Source organism: Uloborus diversus, chromosome 1 (genome assembly GCF_026930045.1).
Source record: "Uloborus diversus isolate 005 chromosome 1, Udiv.v.3.1, whole genome shotgun sequence".
In the NCBI taxonomy this organism is placed as follows: domain Eukaryota; kingdom Metazoa; phylum Arthropoda; class Arachnida; order Araneae; family Uloboridae; genus Uloborus; species Uloborus diversus.
In genome coordinates this window covers 97,759,026-97,778,256 of record NC_072731.1, presented here as the reverse complement: position 1 = coordinate 97,778,256, position 19,231 = coordinate 97,759,026, and the positions used below count along the sequence as shown (strand labels likewise).

The following is a 19,231-nucleotide window of genomic DNA, read 5'->3' as shown; positions in this document are numbered from 1 at the left end:
TTTCCCTCTTAATTGATTTATTTCTCTTTGTATTGCTAATATTTTCAGTTTGTTTTATTTGTACATGAAATTAGGATTCAAACTAATGGTATATGAAGTATACATTATCTTTTAGACTGGTGCAAGTTGGTTTATACCAGATTTTGTGCAACAATTTTTCTAAATTGCTGAATAAAAAGTATAGAAAAATACATTTATTTAAGTTTCTAGGAAATTCTAAACTTCATTCCTATTTTTCCCTTTCGCAAGGTTATTCTTCTAGAAAGAAAGCATGTCTAAGTCTTTAAGCCGAAGATATGTGGCTTTGTGTTGGATTATGTTGTAAAGAATTGTCCACGTATTGGAAAATTGCTTCTTTTTTATTGAATTAGGTACGTTATTTCTCCAGAATCCATTTTTATTTTTAAGAAAGGTTTGTTTTAGGGTCTTCTACGAAAAAAAAAAAGATCAAATAAATATTTATCTCCCTTAAGAAACTCAATTTAATCTTCCAATCACATTTTCTTCCCAGTTGACTTTAAATATACTGTACTGAAAAAATAATCTAAAATAATATGTCCTTTAACTCCTAGATTCGAGTAGAACAAAATATATATTAATATAAATATATTACAAAGTCAACATTACTGCAATTGAAATACATTAAAGGTAAAATAAAATTATCAAATAACGATATCTAATTAAGTTGTATAGTGGTTAGTGGCTAGACACTGCTGGTGCAAACAAATGTTTATCTTTGAGTTTTAGTGATTTGGAAACCCGAAATACTACTCTTTATTCTATGATGCATAATATTTGGCAACCATATTTGCTGTATAACACAAAATAGAACTTGCGATTGTATTTTTTAGTTAATAAAAAAATGAATAATAAATTTATGCAAACAGGTAATAATGCATTGTTTATTCTATAATTTTTGTGCAGTAAAGTAGATTGTAAGGTGGCGCAAAAAACCTCAAAACTTAGTACTAATTTTTCCATCAGAGCGCAACTTTAAGAGTGGCAACTTTTGATCGGCGAGAGATTGTGTATAGACTCAATGCAAATCATGTCCACTTTTACAGGTCCCCCTCTGACCTTTATAAATGACTTGCCTGCAAACATATGCGAAAGTTGTTTCCCCCTTATTTGGGCTCTCGAATATAGAATAACCCTCTCAGTGAAAAAAAAAAAGCTTCATGTAAAAGTTGATTATATTTTTGCCCAAGCAAAAAATATTTCAGCATACCAGTAATAGGACAGCTCCACAGAACGAAGGTAAGATAAAAACTAAACTATCAAAAATATATTGCTAATATATTTAAAGTGGTCACCACATAGCCGAAGATAAAATAAAAAATAAGGAAAGGTAGAAAATGCAAATAAAAACCACACAGTTTGGAACAGCGGTCAATGACCTGTTTTTTTTTTTTTTTTTTTTTTTTTTTTTGGCTCTGTTAAGGATGACAAATAAGACGAGAAATAATAGAATCGGGCCCAAACAAAATTGAAACTGCAGTTTATGGATGCAGATAAAGATCTGTTTGGTATTTTCTTGCATTTCTGTTTTAACTACTGCAGCAAGTTTTAACACTGCGCGGTAAAAAATACCTTCAGAACATAATTCTTTCTAACTCTGATGTAAAATAATCCAAATCTGAACAGTGGTTTTGCGACACTTTCATATATTTCATTTTTTTTAAAGGGAAAGGGTATTTTTTTATGCCATTAATATCCTTTTTATAGGTGCTAGGTTCAAAATAATGAACATTTGAAGCAAGTCGGGAGGCTCATACGGATCGCCCTCTGAAAATATTTTTATTAAATCAAAACAGGTCATAAGTTATCTCATATATTTTTCGTCATGAAACCAAAATATAGGACTCACGATGCGAAGTTATAAACTTTCATAAATTAGAAGCTTACCTAGTGAAACGTTGCAAAATGCAATGCTTCCAATATTTTGTTTATTTCAATAATTTATCTGTTGATAACTTAAAAATATTTTGGACATGGGGCTCATATGAGTGAGTCATATACTTTGGTTCATTCCGAAAAAAAGGTGACAAAATTGAAAAACGAAACTTTAGAAAAAAAAAGTTTGGGATTGATGATTTTAGAAATATTTTAGGTGGAATGTCCCTTTGAGTCTCCAGACTTGCTCCAAATGTTCGTGTTTTTAAGCTTAGCAACTCCATAGCCCCTCAAAGGAGTGTTAATGGCTTATATAATGCTCCTTTCCTCAGCTCATACAAATAACAACAATGAAATTGTCAAATACAGGAAATATCGGGTTTCCGGAAGAGTGAAACGTGGAGGGGGAAAACGGTGGTCATATTTGTACTCAGGGGATTATTTTACATAATGTTCCGCAAGAACTATGTCAGAAGCATTTTGAAGTTTTTTTTTCTTTTTCTTTCTTTCTTTTTTTTTCTTTCTTTCTTTTATTATTTTTTTCTTTTTTGACGAGCAGTGTAATTTGCAAGTTCACACATTTATATTGGTACACCATTGCGCAGAAGTTTACGACTGCCACTTGATGATTTTTATAGCAACACATAAGTTTATTGAACTATATCTTAAAGTAATAGAATCATTCCACTCACTAACTTACTTAAAATGCAATTAACGAGCTGATGTGTGCATCTCATGACTTCCTTTTATTCCAATTTAATCTCATTTCCCCATTACTAAAAATTTTAATATAATTCAATAGTTTAATCTCTAAATATCACCAACAGTGATCAACTTGAAACAGATTTTTAAAAAAAATGCCAACTTTGTCGCCAAGTTGGGGAAAAAAACACTGGCGATATGTCACCAAGTGTCCGCCAAATTATAACACCACTCGAGTTTACATCGAAATTAACAATGATTTCCCCCAAAACGCGACAAAAGACCCTCTTTGGAGCATCCGAATGCAACCAAAAGTTGAGGTGCATAACTAGACCTCACTAGGAATCTACGTACGAAATTTCAACTTTCTAGGACCTACCGTTCTTGAGTTATGCGAGATACATACACACATACATACGTACGTACAAACGTCACGAGAAATCTCGTTGTAATTAACTCGGGAATCGTGAAAATGGATATTTCGCGTGTCTTCACAATTTTGGCCCCTTATTCACGTGTGGTCGATTCGAAAAAAGTACTTAAATTCATTCGGGGATGAGTAAAATGGAAATTAAGGTCGATTTTTAAGTGAAATTTTTTTCGCGAATACAATACTTCCTTTTTTGTAAAAGGAAGTAAAAATATAAACGCAAGCATATTTTTTGAAGAAATGAGAGTTATTGAGAAGCTCTTGTTGGAAATAGGATCCGTTGAGAGAAAATTTCCCTTAAACATCAAATAAAATTCTTTAAATTACGCCGAAGTATTGCAACACATTTAACGCTTTCCAATAACGAAATTACGAAATATTTCCTCAATAAAAGGATTAGTAAAAGTACACTCATTGTTGCCCAAATTGACAATATTTTTCATTGAATCTTAAATGTTGATATTTTCTAGATTTCAGCACAAAAACTATTATCTTTTACGTTGTGAGTATGTCCTAAATTGTACCTATTTCGTAAAAAATTGGTCTTAGAAACCAGATACTTCTTAGTTTAAGTTGAAAAATCTTTTATGAACATGTTTAAAACATGTTTTTCAATGATTCGTTTTTAAAGCTTAGGATGCAGGATATCTTTTGAGAGAAAACATGTAGTTCATAATAATAAGCGACAAGAGAGTAGATTACGTGAACGTTTTTATTTTTAAGCAAAGTGCCTAACGGTGGGGAGTGGGGTTGGGCGACGAGTATAATTTTAAAAAATGCTAAAAAATTTATCATTTTGCTGCAAAAAAAAAAAAAAAAAAAACATTTTATCCGGACAAAATGCAAAGCACTCATTGACTTTTATGACATGCCTTAGTTAAGCGCTTTTTTCTTTCTTTTTTTATCATGTAGTGCAAATGATCCAGTAGTCGGCCATTTAAGAGATCAGTTGTTGAGTTTTGTTAACCCATAAATATCAGCTATCAATACAACTACAAAAACAGTGTAAACCTTTAGGTTGTACCTTTTTGATAATGATTCACTAACTTGCTTCTGGAATAAAATATTTTTATTTTAAAAACCAAGCTATTGTTAATACGAAAAAATGCTCCAGTAGTCGGCCATAGAAACCCAGTGCTCGGCCATGCATGCGCCAGTAGCCGGCAGTTTCATTTTCGATACTCTTATGAGGTATAAGTGAATAAATTTGAACAAAACTGAATGCAAAACTTACAGCACAGAAGTGTACTTAAAAAATATATATTCCAGTAATAACGATAGAATTTTGCATTCTGGATGTCTTCATAACGTTTATCTTAATATTATCTTCTAAACTGCAATCAGTTTGAACATGTATCTTATGCCAAAAATTTTTTATTATTTATCTTCCACATCAGCGGTTCTCCAACCTACGGGAGAGGGGAGGTGTAAAAGAATCTCAAGGCGGGAGGGGAGAGCCGTTAGGGTATCTAAACATAGTATAAAATGAAGTCCTCAAAAAGCGTCTGTGTGTTTGAACTCGAAAAACTCGAGAACTGCCCGGCCGATTGCGCTTAAATTCTTACAGTTTTTCCATTAAGTCCTGAAAAGATTTGCAGACCAGTTTGAATAAAATTCGATGAATAGTTCTTTTTTTATTCCAATTTACGTCCAATTTTCACAAATTCTCAAATAGGGGGTGAAAAATTACTTGCGCATATTAATATTACATATCGTTAGAAAGGGTAGAATTTTCCGCGTTCTACGCAATTTGTTTCAATGCTCTAACTTTATTACGGCGGAAGTTATTTACGTTTTTAGCTCATTTTTTTTTAGGCTTAGCTGAAATTTAGGCACTACTTCCTTCATTAAATAAATCAATAAAAATTGAAGGAATCGTCTCACAGCTTTCTTTTTGACGTCATTGGAAAAAGCGACCTTTTTTACTTTAGATCTAACTCGACCTGTGGTCGCAAAAAACAAGCTTTTATTTCGAAAGAAAAAAAAATTACAAGCCTTTTTAAATCAAGTTTAAGAAATCTCGATTCCATTCAAACTGTGAACCATTTTCTTTTACATTTTAATTCCTAAAACTTATTTTATTTTGTGTTTCCATGGTTACACATTTTAAATCCATCTTCCTTGATTTAATTTTTTGAAAGTATTTTAATATCTGTCGTCATTGTCTGAAAGGGAAATCATGATGTTTTTCTTTTTTTTTGTTTATTTTTTACGCCTGATTTTTGAATATACGTCACTTGACACAATTTTTATTTTCAAGGTAGACCGGGCAAAACCGGGCAACGCAGCTAGTATCAGATAAAATAAAACCTGTGTACCCCAACCTCACTTGGATCCTTAATTAACTCAAAAAATTATATTTACTTCTTTTCATCTTGGATTTCATATGTTCTTGTATTAAGCTGTTCAAAAAAAAAATTGAACAGTTGAGCTAAATTTTGTGCTTGAAACTATCTAGATTTTTCCTTATTTACTAGTTTTCATTTATCCATATCAGCTCCAGCTTCCAATTAGATTGCTTGTATTAAGCACGTACTAGGGGAGAGGGAGCTGACCTCATGTCAGTCTTCAAAGGAACTGCAGAGCCTGAAAGTTTGAGAACCCCAGTTCTACGTCATTAACTGAAATAATATCATATGCTGAGAAAGAAAAAATTTTATGAATGGAAAAGACCCGTGTTAGGCTGATTTTTTTTTTTTTTTTTTTTTTTTTAGGAAAAGCATTTTGAAAACTTCCAAAACATGAGAATTTGGACTTCTCTCTCCCCCCCTACCCTTGAACAAAAAAGTTTCAGTGTTAACTGTTTATGTTAACATTAAGACTGAACGAAAGAGTTGTTAGAATTCATGACCGACAAAGAGCGAATTATTGATCGATATGATTGACATTTGACTAGTCTATGTTCATTACGACGAAACTTCAACATACGGATCACAAAATTAAAATTTTACTTTTGGAAATAATTTCTCCTCAAACAATAAAAGTAAAAATCCTTTTACTTAAAAGATTAACAATCAAGGTCACATCTAAAGCAAAATGTATCATAAAAAAAACAATGGTAATTTGTTGTGAACGAGTAAGTTGAATTATGTAGGCTCGCCTGTGCTTTCAAAGTTTTTCTGCTGGGGGGGGGGAGGGTATGAATTCAGTTCATTTTAAAGGAAAAAGCATCAAAATACAAGCAAAAATGAATAATTGCGTTATGCTGTGAAAATCCTGAGGGGTTAATTGCCCCCTCCCCCTTATCCCCCACTGATTGCCCAAATGACCGGCCTGTATGTAGATAAATTGAAAATTCAGACATTTGGATTGTCATGAAGATAATCATAAATCCTTCAACAAGAATATTAGTAAAAGATGAAAATTATATAATGAGTAAACGAATATTACGCTTGTGTTGCAGATTAGGTTTTGCAGTACTAAAAACAAAGTGAATCAATAAAATAAAGCACACTATCTTGAATCATTAAGCGTTCAATATTTTTCAAAAAAAAAAATATCATGGTTGTGTTTTCACTCGTAAAATATACTAATGCTAAATATATATATATATATTTGGTATTAAATATATATATATATATATATATATATATATATAGTATTATATATATATATATATATATATATATATATATATATATATATATATATATATATATATATATATATATATATATATATATATATATATATATATATATATATATATATATATATATATATATATATATATATATATATATATATATATATATATGAATGTTTGTCTCCATGTCATCCATTAACTCAAAAACTACCCGGCAGATTTGGCTAAAACTTTCACCGTTTGTTATTTTTGGTATTGGGAATGTTTATAGACCAGTTCGAAAAAAAATCCGATCGATAGTTCCTTTTTCATTCCAATTTAAGTCACAATCCATTGAATAAATATAAATAAAATTATCGGCTGCAGAAATTAATTCGCGTGAAACATCTCATTGATAACAAGTTAGCTGTTGCCATTTTTCTTGAGTTTAAACAAATGAATTCTTTCTTTATTGTGTAATGGCTTTTCATGCAACGGGGGGATTTAAAACTTTTTCCATTTGATATTTTTAGCGATTGATTGATCTTGCAAACTGCGTGCGTACAAAATTTGAGTATAGTCACGGCTTCACTTGATACCGATTATTATGAAAATTCCTATATATATGTATCTTTCCACGAAGAAGGTGCATAATATGCTCATTGACGCCACTCGTCACCAGGTGGCACTGCAGAGTAGCAACTTCTGCCCCGTTCAACCGATTGTCACGAAAATGAGTATAATGATGTATTTTTTTGTTCGCGTAGCAAGGCGCGTCGGGTACAGCTAGTATATATATATATATATATATATATATATATATATATATATATATATATATATATATATATATATATATATATATATATATATATATATATATATATATATATATATATATATATATATATAACTGATGCGCAAAAACTTGGTGAAATTTTTCATTAGAAACGCATTTTTTCACGGATTTAAAACTACAATAACCGTAAGTTAATGTAGTATCGTAAGTTATGAAATGCTATATCAATGCAGTGAATGAGCACCATTGAAAATTTTTTATCTTAAATTATCATAGATAATTTATTAATTTTTTCAATATATTATAGCTGAAAATTAGATTTTTAACTTTCTTTTTCTCGTAATTTAATTACTGGTAGTAATACTTTTGCTCTCTATTTTTATCTTGTATACGTCTTTATTTTCTTTTTTTCTTAATACGAAATAACTAACTGATGAAATAAACCACATAACGCTGATGATGATTTTTAAAACATACACATTTTTTCTCACTTAAAGTTTATTTTGACATTTTTTTTTTTTTTTTTTTACAGTTATGTTCAATAAAAATTAACTTCATTGACTACAAAATGAGATAACTTGTAAGATTATTTTAACGATTTTATTAAGGTGGTCAGTAAATGCTTTAGTATATGGATTTCCATCACACTTTTGTTTGAGTTTCAGAATATTAACTTTATCACACAGAAAATATATAACTTACAAAAAACAATACTTTTCAATTTTTTATAAACATTTTTTTTTTAAAACGTTTAACTTATTTTATTTGTTACTGCTATTTGTGAATTTTAAAAATTGTAAATTTATTTTTTCATTTTTAAAACAATATCAATCATGTTCAGCTTTAATAATTTTTAACAAAAACCTACAAAATGCAAATCATTTTATAATACTCTCCTAAAATCCTTATTTCTCATTGATTTGCGACTTATAATTTAGCTGAATCAATAGCACTTAATTCTCATACCAAATAACGTGTACTTTAGGGGAAACACGGCACCTCCTATTAATCTCCTTTCCCATCACTTCTCCAGTTAGGCTTAACTCTGCTCAAAATGGTAGTGCAATTTCATGTGCCGAGATTTTGTATTGAGATGAAATGGTCTAGTGAATTTCATTAAGTACACAAATGTCATCAAAACACATTTGAAATTCACCAATGTGACAAATAATAGAAATTTCATCAAAATTCATTGCTATATGGCTGCATTCGAATCTATAAAGATTTAAAACGTTTCATATGATGATAAATAAGAAGCATTTTTAAAGGGATCAGCAACGTATGTAAAAATTGTCAAAAAATTTAAAACAAAATTTTTTCACAATTCTTTTTTTTTGTTTTGTTTGCATTTAACTTTTTATTTCGTAACTCACTTCATTTTAACCATTTTTGCATCTGGAAGTATGTATCTAAACTAAGGGTTGGGAAAAAAATTGTGTCGTCAAGCTTCATACGTAATGTCCATTAGGATTTGCCAATTTTTGCAGGCATTGCATTTCACTCGAAAAACGAAAAGAGTTAAAAAACAAGAATTTTTAACTTAATATTATTTTTGAGCTTACGTAAACGTACATGAATACGCGATGAACTTTCGTATTAAAAAAAAAATGCATTACTGAAGCAACATTTTGTTTGCCCGTTGAGGTTCATGATTATTTCCTTGACCGCTTTTTGTGCTACTTAATCAGTTGAGATGCATTTATATTTACGGTGGGAAAATGTGGCAAAAAATATGGATGGATGATTTCACAAAATTTACTTCAAAGACAGCTTGCGAAAGATTTCAATCAACGTTTTGCAACGCTAAGTGAATATATCATTTCTAACGAGAGAAATACGTAACGGATTAAATGAAGGAAATCAATTACGTCAAACACGCAATTACAAATTGTGCAATGGATTCGACGATTTAGGAAAACCAATCATAATGAGTAATTCTTCTCATAGCAGTACAACTTAGGACTATGTCTTAACAACACGGATGCATTTTCTGACTAGTCTAGAAAAACATAAATTAACTGCGTCAAAGAAGTAATTGTAAGATGGTTTTGCAGTCTGACATGGCGAAAGATTTCTGAAAGCCTTTTAAAAGGATTTTCTTTATTCAGAAGACAGGAATTGTTTTTTTTTTTTTTTTTACGTACACAATTTTTGAGTTCTCTGCAGCAACTATTTTAATGTCTATTCTGAAAAATAGCTAAGTGGCTTTTCGTATGAACTGTTTTTAACTTTTCTCATTCTTTTTGGAAAAACGAAAGCTATGCTTGCGTGTCTTGAACTGTATTTTTAAAAAATACACAGTCGAGAACGCTCATTAGAATATCGGTTAAAATAATGTCCCGCTTAATACAATACATTTTCAATGAACCAAAACAATGAAATGAGTTATTTTGATATCGGTTAACGGAATATCCCGCGTATTAAGAGGTCTAAGAACGCTTAACCTTCAACATTTTCTACTATCTGAAAAAAATATATGTTATGCATACTTTAATTCAGAACAATTGGATACCTTATCTATTATTATACGTAAAAAAAACTTTTCAAGTTATTGTAAAAATGCTTAAACTTTCGACATAGATATTTATGATAACAGCTGCTGTTTAAGCCTCTTTTTCTCAGGTGCCAGTTTTTTGTCTTGCTTGCGTGATATCACAGAAAGTTTATCATATATTTCCTTAAAACTTTTCATGCATGTTTGTTTGGTTTATTTATATGATCTGATACTAAATTTTAACTAAAAACGAAAGTTAATATTAAAAAACAAATGTATGTTCGCCCAAAATTTTGGAAAATATTGGTATCAACTTATAAAAAATTCTAAAACATAAATATATAGTTATAAATGTAAATAAATTTAGGTTCAGACAATAAAAATAAACCTGGCAAACTTACATTAAAAGTTTTACGAAATGTTTTCAAAACTTTCTGAGATATCGCAGCACTAGTTAACAGCTATTGTTAACATAAATCTCTGCGGGGAAATGTTACGAATTTTTACGATAACTTGAAAAGTTTTTTACGCATGGTAATAAACAATGTACACTGTTATAACCAGAGGTTCCAGACGAGTGAATATATTCTCCCTAAGGTGAAAGCATGGGGCCTAAGGGTGCAATACTAGCCAGGAAGTAGAGCAGGGGTGCGAAAACAGCAGACAATCGTAGACAAGGGTGCCAAAACAGCAAGCAATCACAAAATGACTTGCTGGCGCATGCGCTTCCGGCATATATTCACAATTCAACCACTTCAATATGGCGGACGAATGATAGGTTGTATCTATGCGTGGCTTCTTAGTCTTTCACATTGAATGAAGTACAATTTTGGATTAAATCTCAACTTTTCTAGGAAAATTCTTAAAAATAACAAGTAAGTACAGCTTTTGATCACTTTGTAGCTTTTAGGGCTTTCAAACATAGTTAAAAGTACGTTTAATGCTTTTCAGTTACCGTTAGTCCGTTACGATACCGTAGTACCGTTAGTTGTCGATTTTTAGTTGACCGTTACTGTCTTGAAATTTCCATCATTCAAAACGCTACTAAATATATCTATCATTATTTTCTTGAGTACTCGATAAGCAACATTTAATCACCAAAATAATAACCGCAATTTATCACTAATCAACAAGTGAGAAACTAAATAAAAATGATTCTTGTGCTTCGTAGAATACTACACTACAGCGAGCGCAAAAAATAAAAAAGAAATCTCTCTCCATATTATAAAAGGATTCCGGGCTGTTGTGCCGTGGTCTGAGTGTATATTCTCCAAACGTTTCGTCTGCATCTGCGGCAGCCATCCTCAGTGGTTCCGAGTTCGTAACTTCCATCAGGGAAGAGACTTCTTGGCAACTGATGCAAGTGTCGAAGTGCTGTCAACATTTATAGGGCATGGGTCCTCTTGGTTCTGGACTGGGATTGGTTGGTGAACGTCTGTCTTCATCGCTTCCTGATTGGAGCTTAGGCTCTCCTTTTCCTGCTCGGGGATTGGCTGCTGGGGATTCAGCTGAAGGTCCGTCCTTGTTTCTGATTGGCTGGAGGTTCTTGTTGTTTTGATCCTTTTTAGTATGGGATGCCAGAGCTTGTTTATCTTTATTCCTTCTTCTTTTTTGTTGAAATTATTTGGATGTTTGAATATCTCGATGGCTTCTCTGTTCAATCTCTCATAATAATGGCAAGTCCTTGAAAGTATTTTTGTCTCTTTGAATATGATGTCATGGTTCCCCTTACTAAAAGTGTGTTCTGCGACTGCTGACTTCTGAGTGTGGCCTAGTCGGCAATTTCTTTGATGTTCTTTGATTCTAGTGTTGACGCTTCTCTTAGTAGTTCCAATATAGGTAGATCCGCAGGAACAGGGAATCTTGTAAACACCTGCGGCGGACAAGGGATCTCTTGCATCTTTCACAGATCGTAATAAGTCGCTGGTTCGGTGGGTGGGTTTGAAAACAGTCTTGATATTGTGGCGTCGCAGAAGTCTTTCGATTCTATCAGTGACGTCCTCAACGTAGGGGAGGTAGGCTGTGGACTTGATCGGATCTTCTTTAAGTGGCTGTTTTTTTATTTTGGGGTGGAAGGCTCTTTTGATCTCTTGCTTTGAAAAACCGTTGGCTTGGAAAACATTTGTGAGGTGGGAAATTTCATGCTCGATAGCACTCGGTTCGCAGATTCTGTTGGCTCTCACGAATAAAGTTTTCATTACACCTCTCTTCTGTCGAGGATGGTGATTAAAGTCCTTGTGTAGATAGCGATCAGTATGTGTAGGTTTGCGATAAACACGATGGCCTAGGGATCCGTCATCTCTGCGACTGACCAAGACATCCAGGAAAGGCAACTTCCCGTTGTTTTCGGTTTCCATCGTAAATTGGATATTCTCATGTTGGCTGTTTATGTGAGTCAAGAATCGGTGAAGTTCGTTTTTTCCATGGCTCCATATCACGAAAGTGTCGTCTACGTATCTGAGCCAGCAAGTTGGTTGTTTTTCCGCAGTGCTGAGAGCAGCTTCTTCAAATTTCTCCATGTAGAAGTTGGCAATTACAGGGCTCAATGGACTCCCCATGGCTACACCGTCTATCTGCTCATAGGTGTCATTGTTCCACTGGAAATACGTGGTCGTTAAGACATGCTGGAATAAATCAGCGATATCTGGTGAAAATATTTCCCGTACGTTCTCCATGGCTTCCTTGATTGGAACTCTCGTAAAGAGAGAAACGACGTCGAAGCTTACCAAGATATCTGTTGACTGGAGACTGTAGGTTTTGAGCTTCTCTATGAAGTGGGACGAATCTCTAACAAAAGATTCCGTTGCCCCGACATGGGGTTTCAGCAAACTGGCAAGATGTTTAGAGAGGAGGTGAGTAGGAGAGTTTATGGCACTGACAATAGGTCTCAACGGCAACTCTTCTTTGTGGATTTTTGGCAATCCATATAATCTGGGAATGAGCGCTTCAGATGATGAAATTGTCTCCTTTGTTTTCTCAGGTAGTGTTGATTTCATAATTAGTGAGTTGGTCTTCTTCAGGATCCTGGATGTAGGGTCACGACGGAGTTTTACGTAGATCATAGGGTCCAACAGATCCCTAATCTTTCTTCGGTAGTCTTCGGTGTTGAGAACAGTCGTAGCGTTGCCTTTGTCTGCCGGTAAGATAACAATCGATTTGTCTTCATTGAGACTTTTTATGGCTTTTCTCTCTGCATTGCTGACATTACTTCTTGGTGGCTTGGCTTTGTGCAGGATGCGGGACGCTTCTCTCCGAATTTCTTCAGCCTCTGCTTGCGGTAGTTGTCTTAGGCTTGATTCGATGTTGGCAATAATGTCCTCCGTCGGAATGGAGTTCATGCTGATAGCAAAGTTGCCGCCTTTGGCCAAAATTGACGTTTCAGCGGTTGTCAAGACTCGGTTAGATTTGTTTACAACCACTCGGGAAATGTCTAGGGCAGGTCTAATGGCTTGGGTGTTGTTCAGAGTATTGAATTTACTCTTTTGTCGGGCTGACACACATTCCATTTTCCTCTCAGCGAAACTGAAAGTGAGACGATCAACAGTGTCCCAGTCAACAGTTTCACCAGCCAATCCCAGTCCAGAACCAAGAGGACCCATGCCCTATAAATGTTGACAGCACTTCGACACTTGCATCAGTTGCCAAGAAGTCTCTTCCCTGGAAGTTACGAACTCGGAGCCACTGAGGATGGCTGCCGCAGATGCAGCCGAAACGTTTGGAGAATATACACTCAGACCACGGCACAACAGCCCGGAATCCTTTCATAATATTGACACCGGCCGTGAAAGCCTTCACTCTTACATAAATCTCTCTCCGTCTAGCTTTTTTTTTCTTTTTCGTTCAAGTGTTTGAATCATTTCCTGTTAGCGTTTAATATTTCGTAAGCGTTAGAAATTTCTTATTTCTTTGGGTTTTTCAACTGTCGAAAAATTTCATATGCATTTTATTTTATTGTTACTCTTGATTGAAATTTTTAACGTTCGAGAAAGGATTTGTTTTTCCGTAACTTTAATATCCCAGAATATTTTTGGCTCTTCATGTAAATAATTCATAAGTACATCTACACTTTACTTTCGGTGCGGTAATTTCTCACAAATGATCATTAACTTAACTATGATTATTGAAATAATTACTCGTCTTTAACTTTAAATATATTTGTGACTACTCTTTGATACCAAATCAAGTCTGTAGATATTTATTGTTTTATTCATTTTTAATATTACTTTGTATTAAAAAAAAATCTTATCAGTAGGCAGAATTTTTTCACAAGTTTTTTTACCGCCCCGAGAGTTATTATAATTATTATTATTTATTTTTAAGAAAAGGATAAAAATTTCACAGGTCCGCAATGTTTTTCATTTGCTTTTACCGACCCGTGGGTCAAAAGAGGTTGAGAAACACTGATGTAGAGAACGATCAGATGAATTAAAGCAATGAGCACTCCTTAACTATGTTGAAAACTCTGAAATATGATCAAATGCTGTAATTACAGGTTTTAATCATTTTCAGTACTGAATTCATGCAATGTGAAAAGTGTGCAAAACGTAGACTATCATGAATCAAAACAAAACTATTAAAAAAACAAATACACAATTATATTCAAAAAAACACACAATATGGGGGAGGGGGGAGGAGGATCTACAGTAAGGGTGCCATTTCTCTCTCCGTAGGTTCATTCTTTTCACCCCGGCTGCCTATTTTTTAAAAGGTGTCTGTTTTTCACCCTAGTTAGAGGTGCAATTTCGGCTCCGTATTAGGTGCCGCTGGTGAACAAGCGTTTCACCCCTGAAAGGTGCCGAATGCAATCTGTAGTTTTAACAGTGTATCAAATTGTTCAGAATAAAATTATACGTAACATATTATTTTTTCCAGAAAGTCGAAAATTTTGAAATTTTAAGGTTCATAGACTCTTTAAAATACTTTTTCGTGCAAAATGGCTCTTCCATTAAGTGGGTTCGACTGTATGTACATATTTTTGCATCATATAGTGATAGCATTTTATCTTCATATTTATGAAACTGTGTACTTATTTACTTTTTATTGTTAACTATTGAAATTAGTTACGATATTTGATGAAATGAGTGAGTAATTTTGAGGTTGTTACAATGGTTTTTAGCAATCACCATATTAAAAAGTTAACTCCGTCAGTATTGTTGGCCAGATATTTGTATAAAGTATATTTTATATACAGCTGAAAATTTTGAGGTTTCATAAATATAATCATTATTGTACAGCTTAGGACTTGAACGAAAATAAACCAAACATAATATTTATAAACTTTATGGGAGACCGGGGCAGGTTTTCGCGCGGGGAACGTTTTCGATTTGACTTTAACTCGTTAGCGAGCCGATAGAGCGAAGCATCGACCAGACTATTTAAAAGGCAGCGCCACTAGACGACAACTACGAGAGTTTCAGTTGGATGGCTGTTCACATCGCTGCGAAACGTCAGTTTCACTTGTTTTTATGCAGGTAAGTAAATTTTGATGACCTCATTTAAACTAAAAACAAGCATATACGTCTTAAGTTAAGTTTTTGTCTGTTGTAGTATTTCGAAAGAGCACATTTAGGAGCTACCAGTGATGTGATAGTTTGTCCATAAAATTCTTTTTTTGAACGTCTGCGTGAAGTTAAAAGAAAAACATGGCGACGGTCCACGTTTTCGAACACCAAAAGGGGCATATTTTCGCCTCGAAAACGTGCCGCGTCGCATCGAAAATATGCCCCGCCCCCTTCGATTGCTACTATTTATCGATGTTTATTATATTATTTACTCTTAAATGTAGCATAAATAGTTAAATACACATGAAAAGGTAAGCTTCTTATTTGACAACTTATATTTTTAAACAAAAAATAAATCACAATCTCAATCATTCATGAGAGATACATGTTAAAACAAAATAGGCCTAAGTGTTTATAAAAATAACATTAAACTGATACAGTGGCTCCCAAAAGTCTTCGTACACCTACGACTTTCAACGAAATAGGCCCCAATCAATTGGTTAGAATTAATATTTCGGAATAGGTATTTAATTATAAGATCTATGATCAATTTTCAACAAAACTACATGAAAAGTTTTTGAAAAATATTGAAACTTAATTTTTTAAAAATCAAAAATCAAAAAGTGCCGGAAATTTTATTTCACAAAAGTCTTCGTACACTTTATAAAATGTCTATATATTACTGAATAATCTAACTTTTGATTAAGTTATTAATTAGTAGAATACCATACTGTATTCATAACACCTTTTAAACGTCTGGGAATAGATTTCATTCTTTTTCTTTCTTTTTTTGCGTAATTTCTGAGTAAGTGTTCTACCACACTTCGAGTCTTACTGTTTCTAGCCCTATTTTCGTTTTAAAGCTCTATTTTCGTAATCTAGCCTCCAGATACCTCTAAATACGTTACATTAAGTTAAAATCTGGAGATTTAGGGGGTATTTTCTAAATTTTAGGACAATTTTTGTGGCACTTGATGCAAATGTTGAAAACCGTGTGCTTCTTAACGTTGTCTTGATAAAAAACAAAGTTGTTTCCAATAAACAAATTTTTGGCTAAGAGTTCAAAATTGGTTTTTAAAATATTTAAAGGAACAGCATGATTCATTATTTCATCAAAAAATTACAAACTACCAAGTCCTGATGCTGATTTGCACCCTCACACTAGAACACCTCCACCGTCCTGATTAACTGATCCAAATAAGTTCTTAAGATTAAGTGCCTAATTTTTTCTTCTACTTACAGTTATACAACAATGTAACCAAAAATGTTAAATTAATTTTTATCTGTAAGTAAGACGTGATTCTAAAACGTTTTTAGCTTATTTATAATTGATTTTGAAGCGAAAAGCGTAAGCTTTCTGTTTTTCGCACGACCAAGAAAAATTCTGCGGGAAGAGGTCCCATTTAATCCAGCTAATCAGAGAACTTGGCGAACAATTTTAGGTGAAAATTAAGTGTAATATGTTTCATTTAACTCTGCAGAAACGTTTACAGCACTCAAATGTGTATTTTTCATAATTTTTTTAACTTTAAATCTCCGATCACGTTTTGTCAACTTTGCCGGTTGACCTTTTCTTACCTTGTTTTCGGTCCGATTCCTTTCTTTAAAGCATTTTATCAAGCACTTTACTACACAAACAAATAAATTAACTAATTTAGAGACATTTCAAATCAATTTATCACTACTGTGGGGAAAAAATTCAAATTTTTAATGGTGCTTGCGGTTTTTTACGAATACCAGCCATTTTACACTAATAAGCACAATATTTAGGAATAAATAAACAAAAAATTAAAGCCAAATGACTTAAAAGGGTCAACGCAATGCAAAAATATTAATAAAACGGCATATGATAATTTTAATCATGAATTTATTCGAAAATATTTGAGTGTACGATGACTTTTGTAGCGTGTTATTTCTCTGTATCTTCGTTTACTGACCCATTTCAAAAAAGAAGATCCGTCAATATTTTGAAAAAACCAATAGGTTGTATTTAGAATGATATAGGAATGATGTGAAAAAATATTGGACTTCATATTCGAATTCAGTTTCGCGTTATTTTGGTTTTACTAAAATATTTCAAAGTGTACGAACACTTTTGGGAGCCACTGTATGTTCACAGAATGACCTGGTTATTATAACTTGATATTGATCTGTGTGTTGGGATTTCAGATTTGTCATGGTACGACACTACAAAAAGAAGTCTGAAAGAGGTAAATGCATAATAAAGACTATGGTAGAAGCTGTCAACAAAGTAAAAGAAGGAAGAAGTATGAAAATTGTAGCGGCAGGGTTCGGATTGTGCGACAGGACTTTGGTAAATTATTAAAGACAGTTAACCTCTGAAAAGGTAACTGAAACTCCCAGACAGTTCTATGCTCCTGCCTCATTAAGTGCTAGTCCTGGCCCATCAAGTGCGGTTTTTGGCTCATCAAGTGTGACTCCTGTCCCATGTCCCCTGTGTCGTCATGTTCTACAACTAATGAAAGTGTCTCACCGGGACCATCTACTGCTTCAGGTCCAGCTGAAGTCGTTCCGGGACCGTCTTCTTCTCCTTGGTCGCAGTTTGATTATGCTAGAAAGTGGATTGTAAGTAGATACAAATCGTAATATTATTAGTCTACAAACGTGGGTTGTCCCACCCCAGAAGAAGTTAGACCTCTGGAAAAAGCGGGTCCGTGAAAACAGACCGGTAAAGGAAGAAAGAAGAGAAAGTCGGCCGTTTTGATCGACACTCCGGTCAAAGAGCAACTTAGACTAGAGCAGCAACAAGCTAAGCAAAGAAAACAAATGAAAAATGAAAATGAAAAGAAAGATAAGAAAAATGTAAAAAAGAGTTTATTTAAGAGACAAATTGGAAAACCAAACAAGACCGAAGAAAATGAAGAATCAAGTAATGAAGAGGAAGAAGACTGCTTGCATTTGCTGGTTAGAATTGTACAGTAAATCTAAGGCTAAATAGATATGGGTATAGTGCCCTCGTTGCAAAAGATGGGTCCACGAGTCTTGCATCAAAAGTAACCCTATGTTCTTTGTACGCATTAATTGTGACAGTGACGATGACGTTTAAAGTTTTTAAGTCCTGCATGTAATAAAATTATTAATTAGCCAAGTTGGTGATGAATTTTTTTAAATGTATATTTACTGAAAATCATTAAATAACCTACCTTGAAAATATCTTGTTTGATTTCCTTAATAATATTGATATAAGTGCATGCGAAAACTTACCCCTGTCTATTAATAAGGTATGCGAAAACTTGCCCCGGTCACGGGGCACATTTTCGCACGTGACATGACGACACTTAAAACTATTTTTCTGCAGAACAAAGCTTTATTAATTGATGTAAGTAATTCTCCGTTGTACCCAAGGTTTCTCTGAATGGTGTAGTACAATTTTTTCAAACTTAGATAAATAAATAAAAAGTAAAATAAAATATTTTAAAAAAGCGCGAAAACCTGCCCCGGTCTCTCCTAAGCATAAGTATCTTAAGTTTATTAATTTTTAAAGTTTAAAGAATAATTTGACTTATTTTAGTCGTCACCTATTTTATAACCATGCGAAAGTTAATAATTCATCAATTATTAACTTTTAAAAATTATAACATGGGATACTAAAAAAACCATTTGATTATATCAATCTTTAAAAAATTAAAATATCTTCAAGCAAAAAGTTGAAAGGAAACAGAATGATTATGTAAATTTAGTTATAGCTGAGGCAAAAAGAAAAATGTGGGAGTTGAATAAATGCAAAATTCATAACAAAAATATATGCAGTAATCTCAAAATGAAATTTCTCACATTAAAATAAATTTAATCATACGTAAATTACAGAACGAATTTACGTATTCGT

General features: G+C 33.0%; 1 protein-coding gene across 1 annotated transcript in view; it reads right to left on the bottom strand.

The window, feature by feature from the left end:
- Window positions 1-13,482, bottom strand: part of LOC129233501 (uncharacterized) — a 54,262-nt gene extending 40,780 nt beyond the window's left edge. The window contains exon 1 of the mRNA XM_054867550.1: window positions 11,698-13,482. Within this exon, the coding sequence (XP_054723525.1) occupies window positions 11,698-13,482 (1,785 nt within the window). The remainder of the gene's footprint in view (window positions 1-11,697) is intronic.
- Between the last annotated feature and the right edge of the window lie 5,749 nt (window positions 13,483-19,231).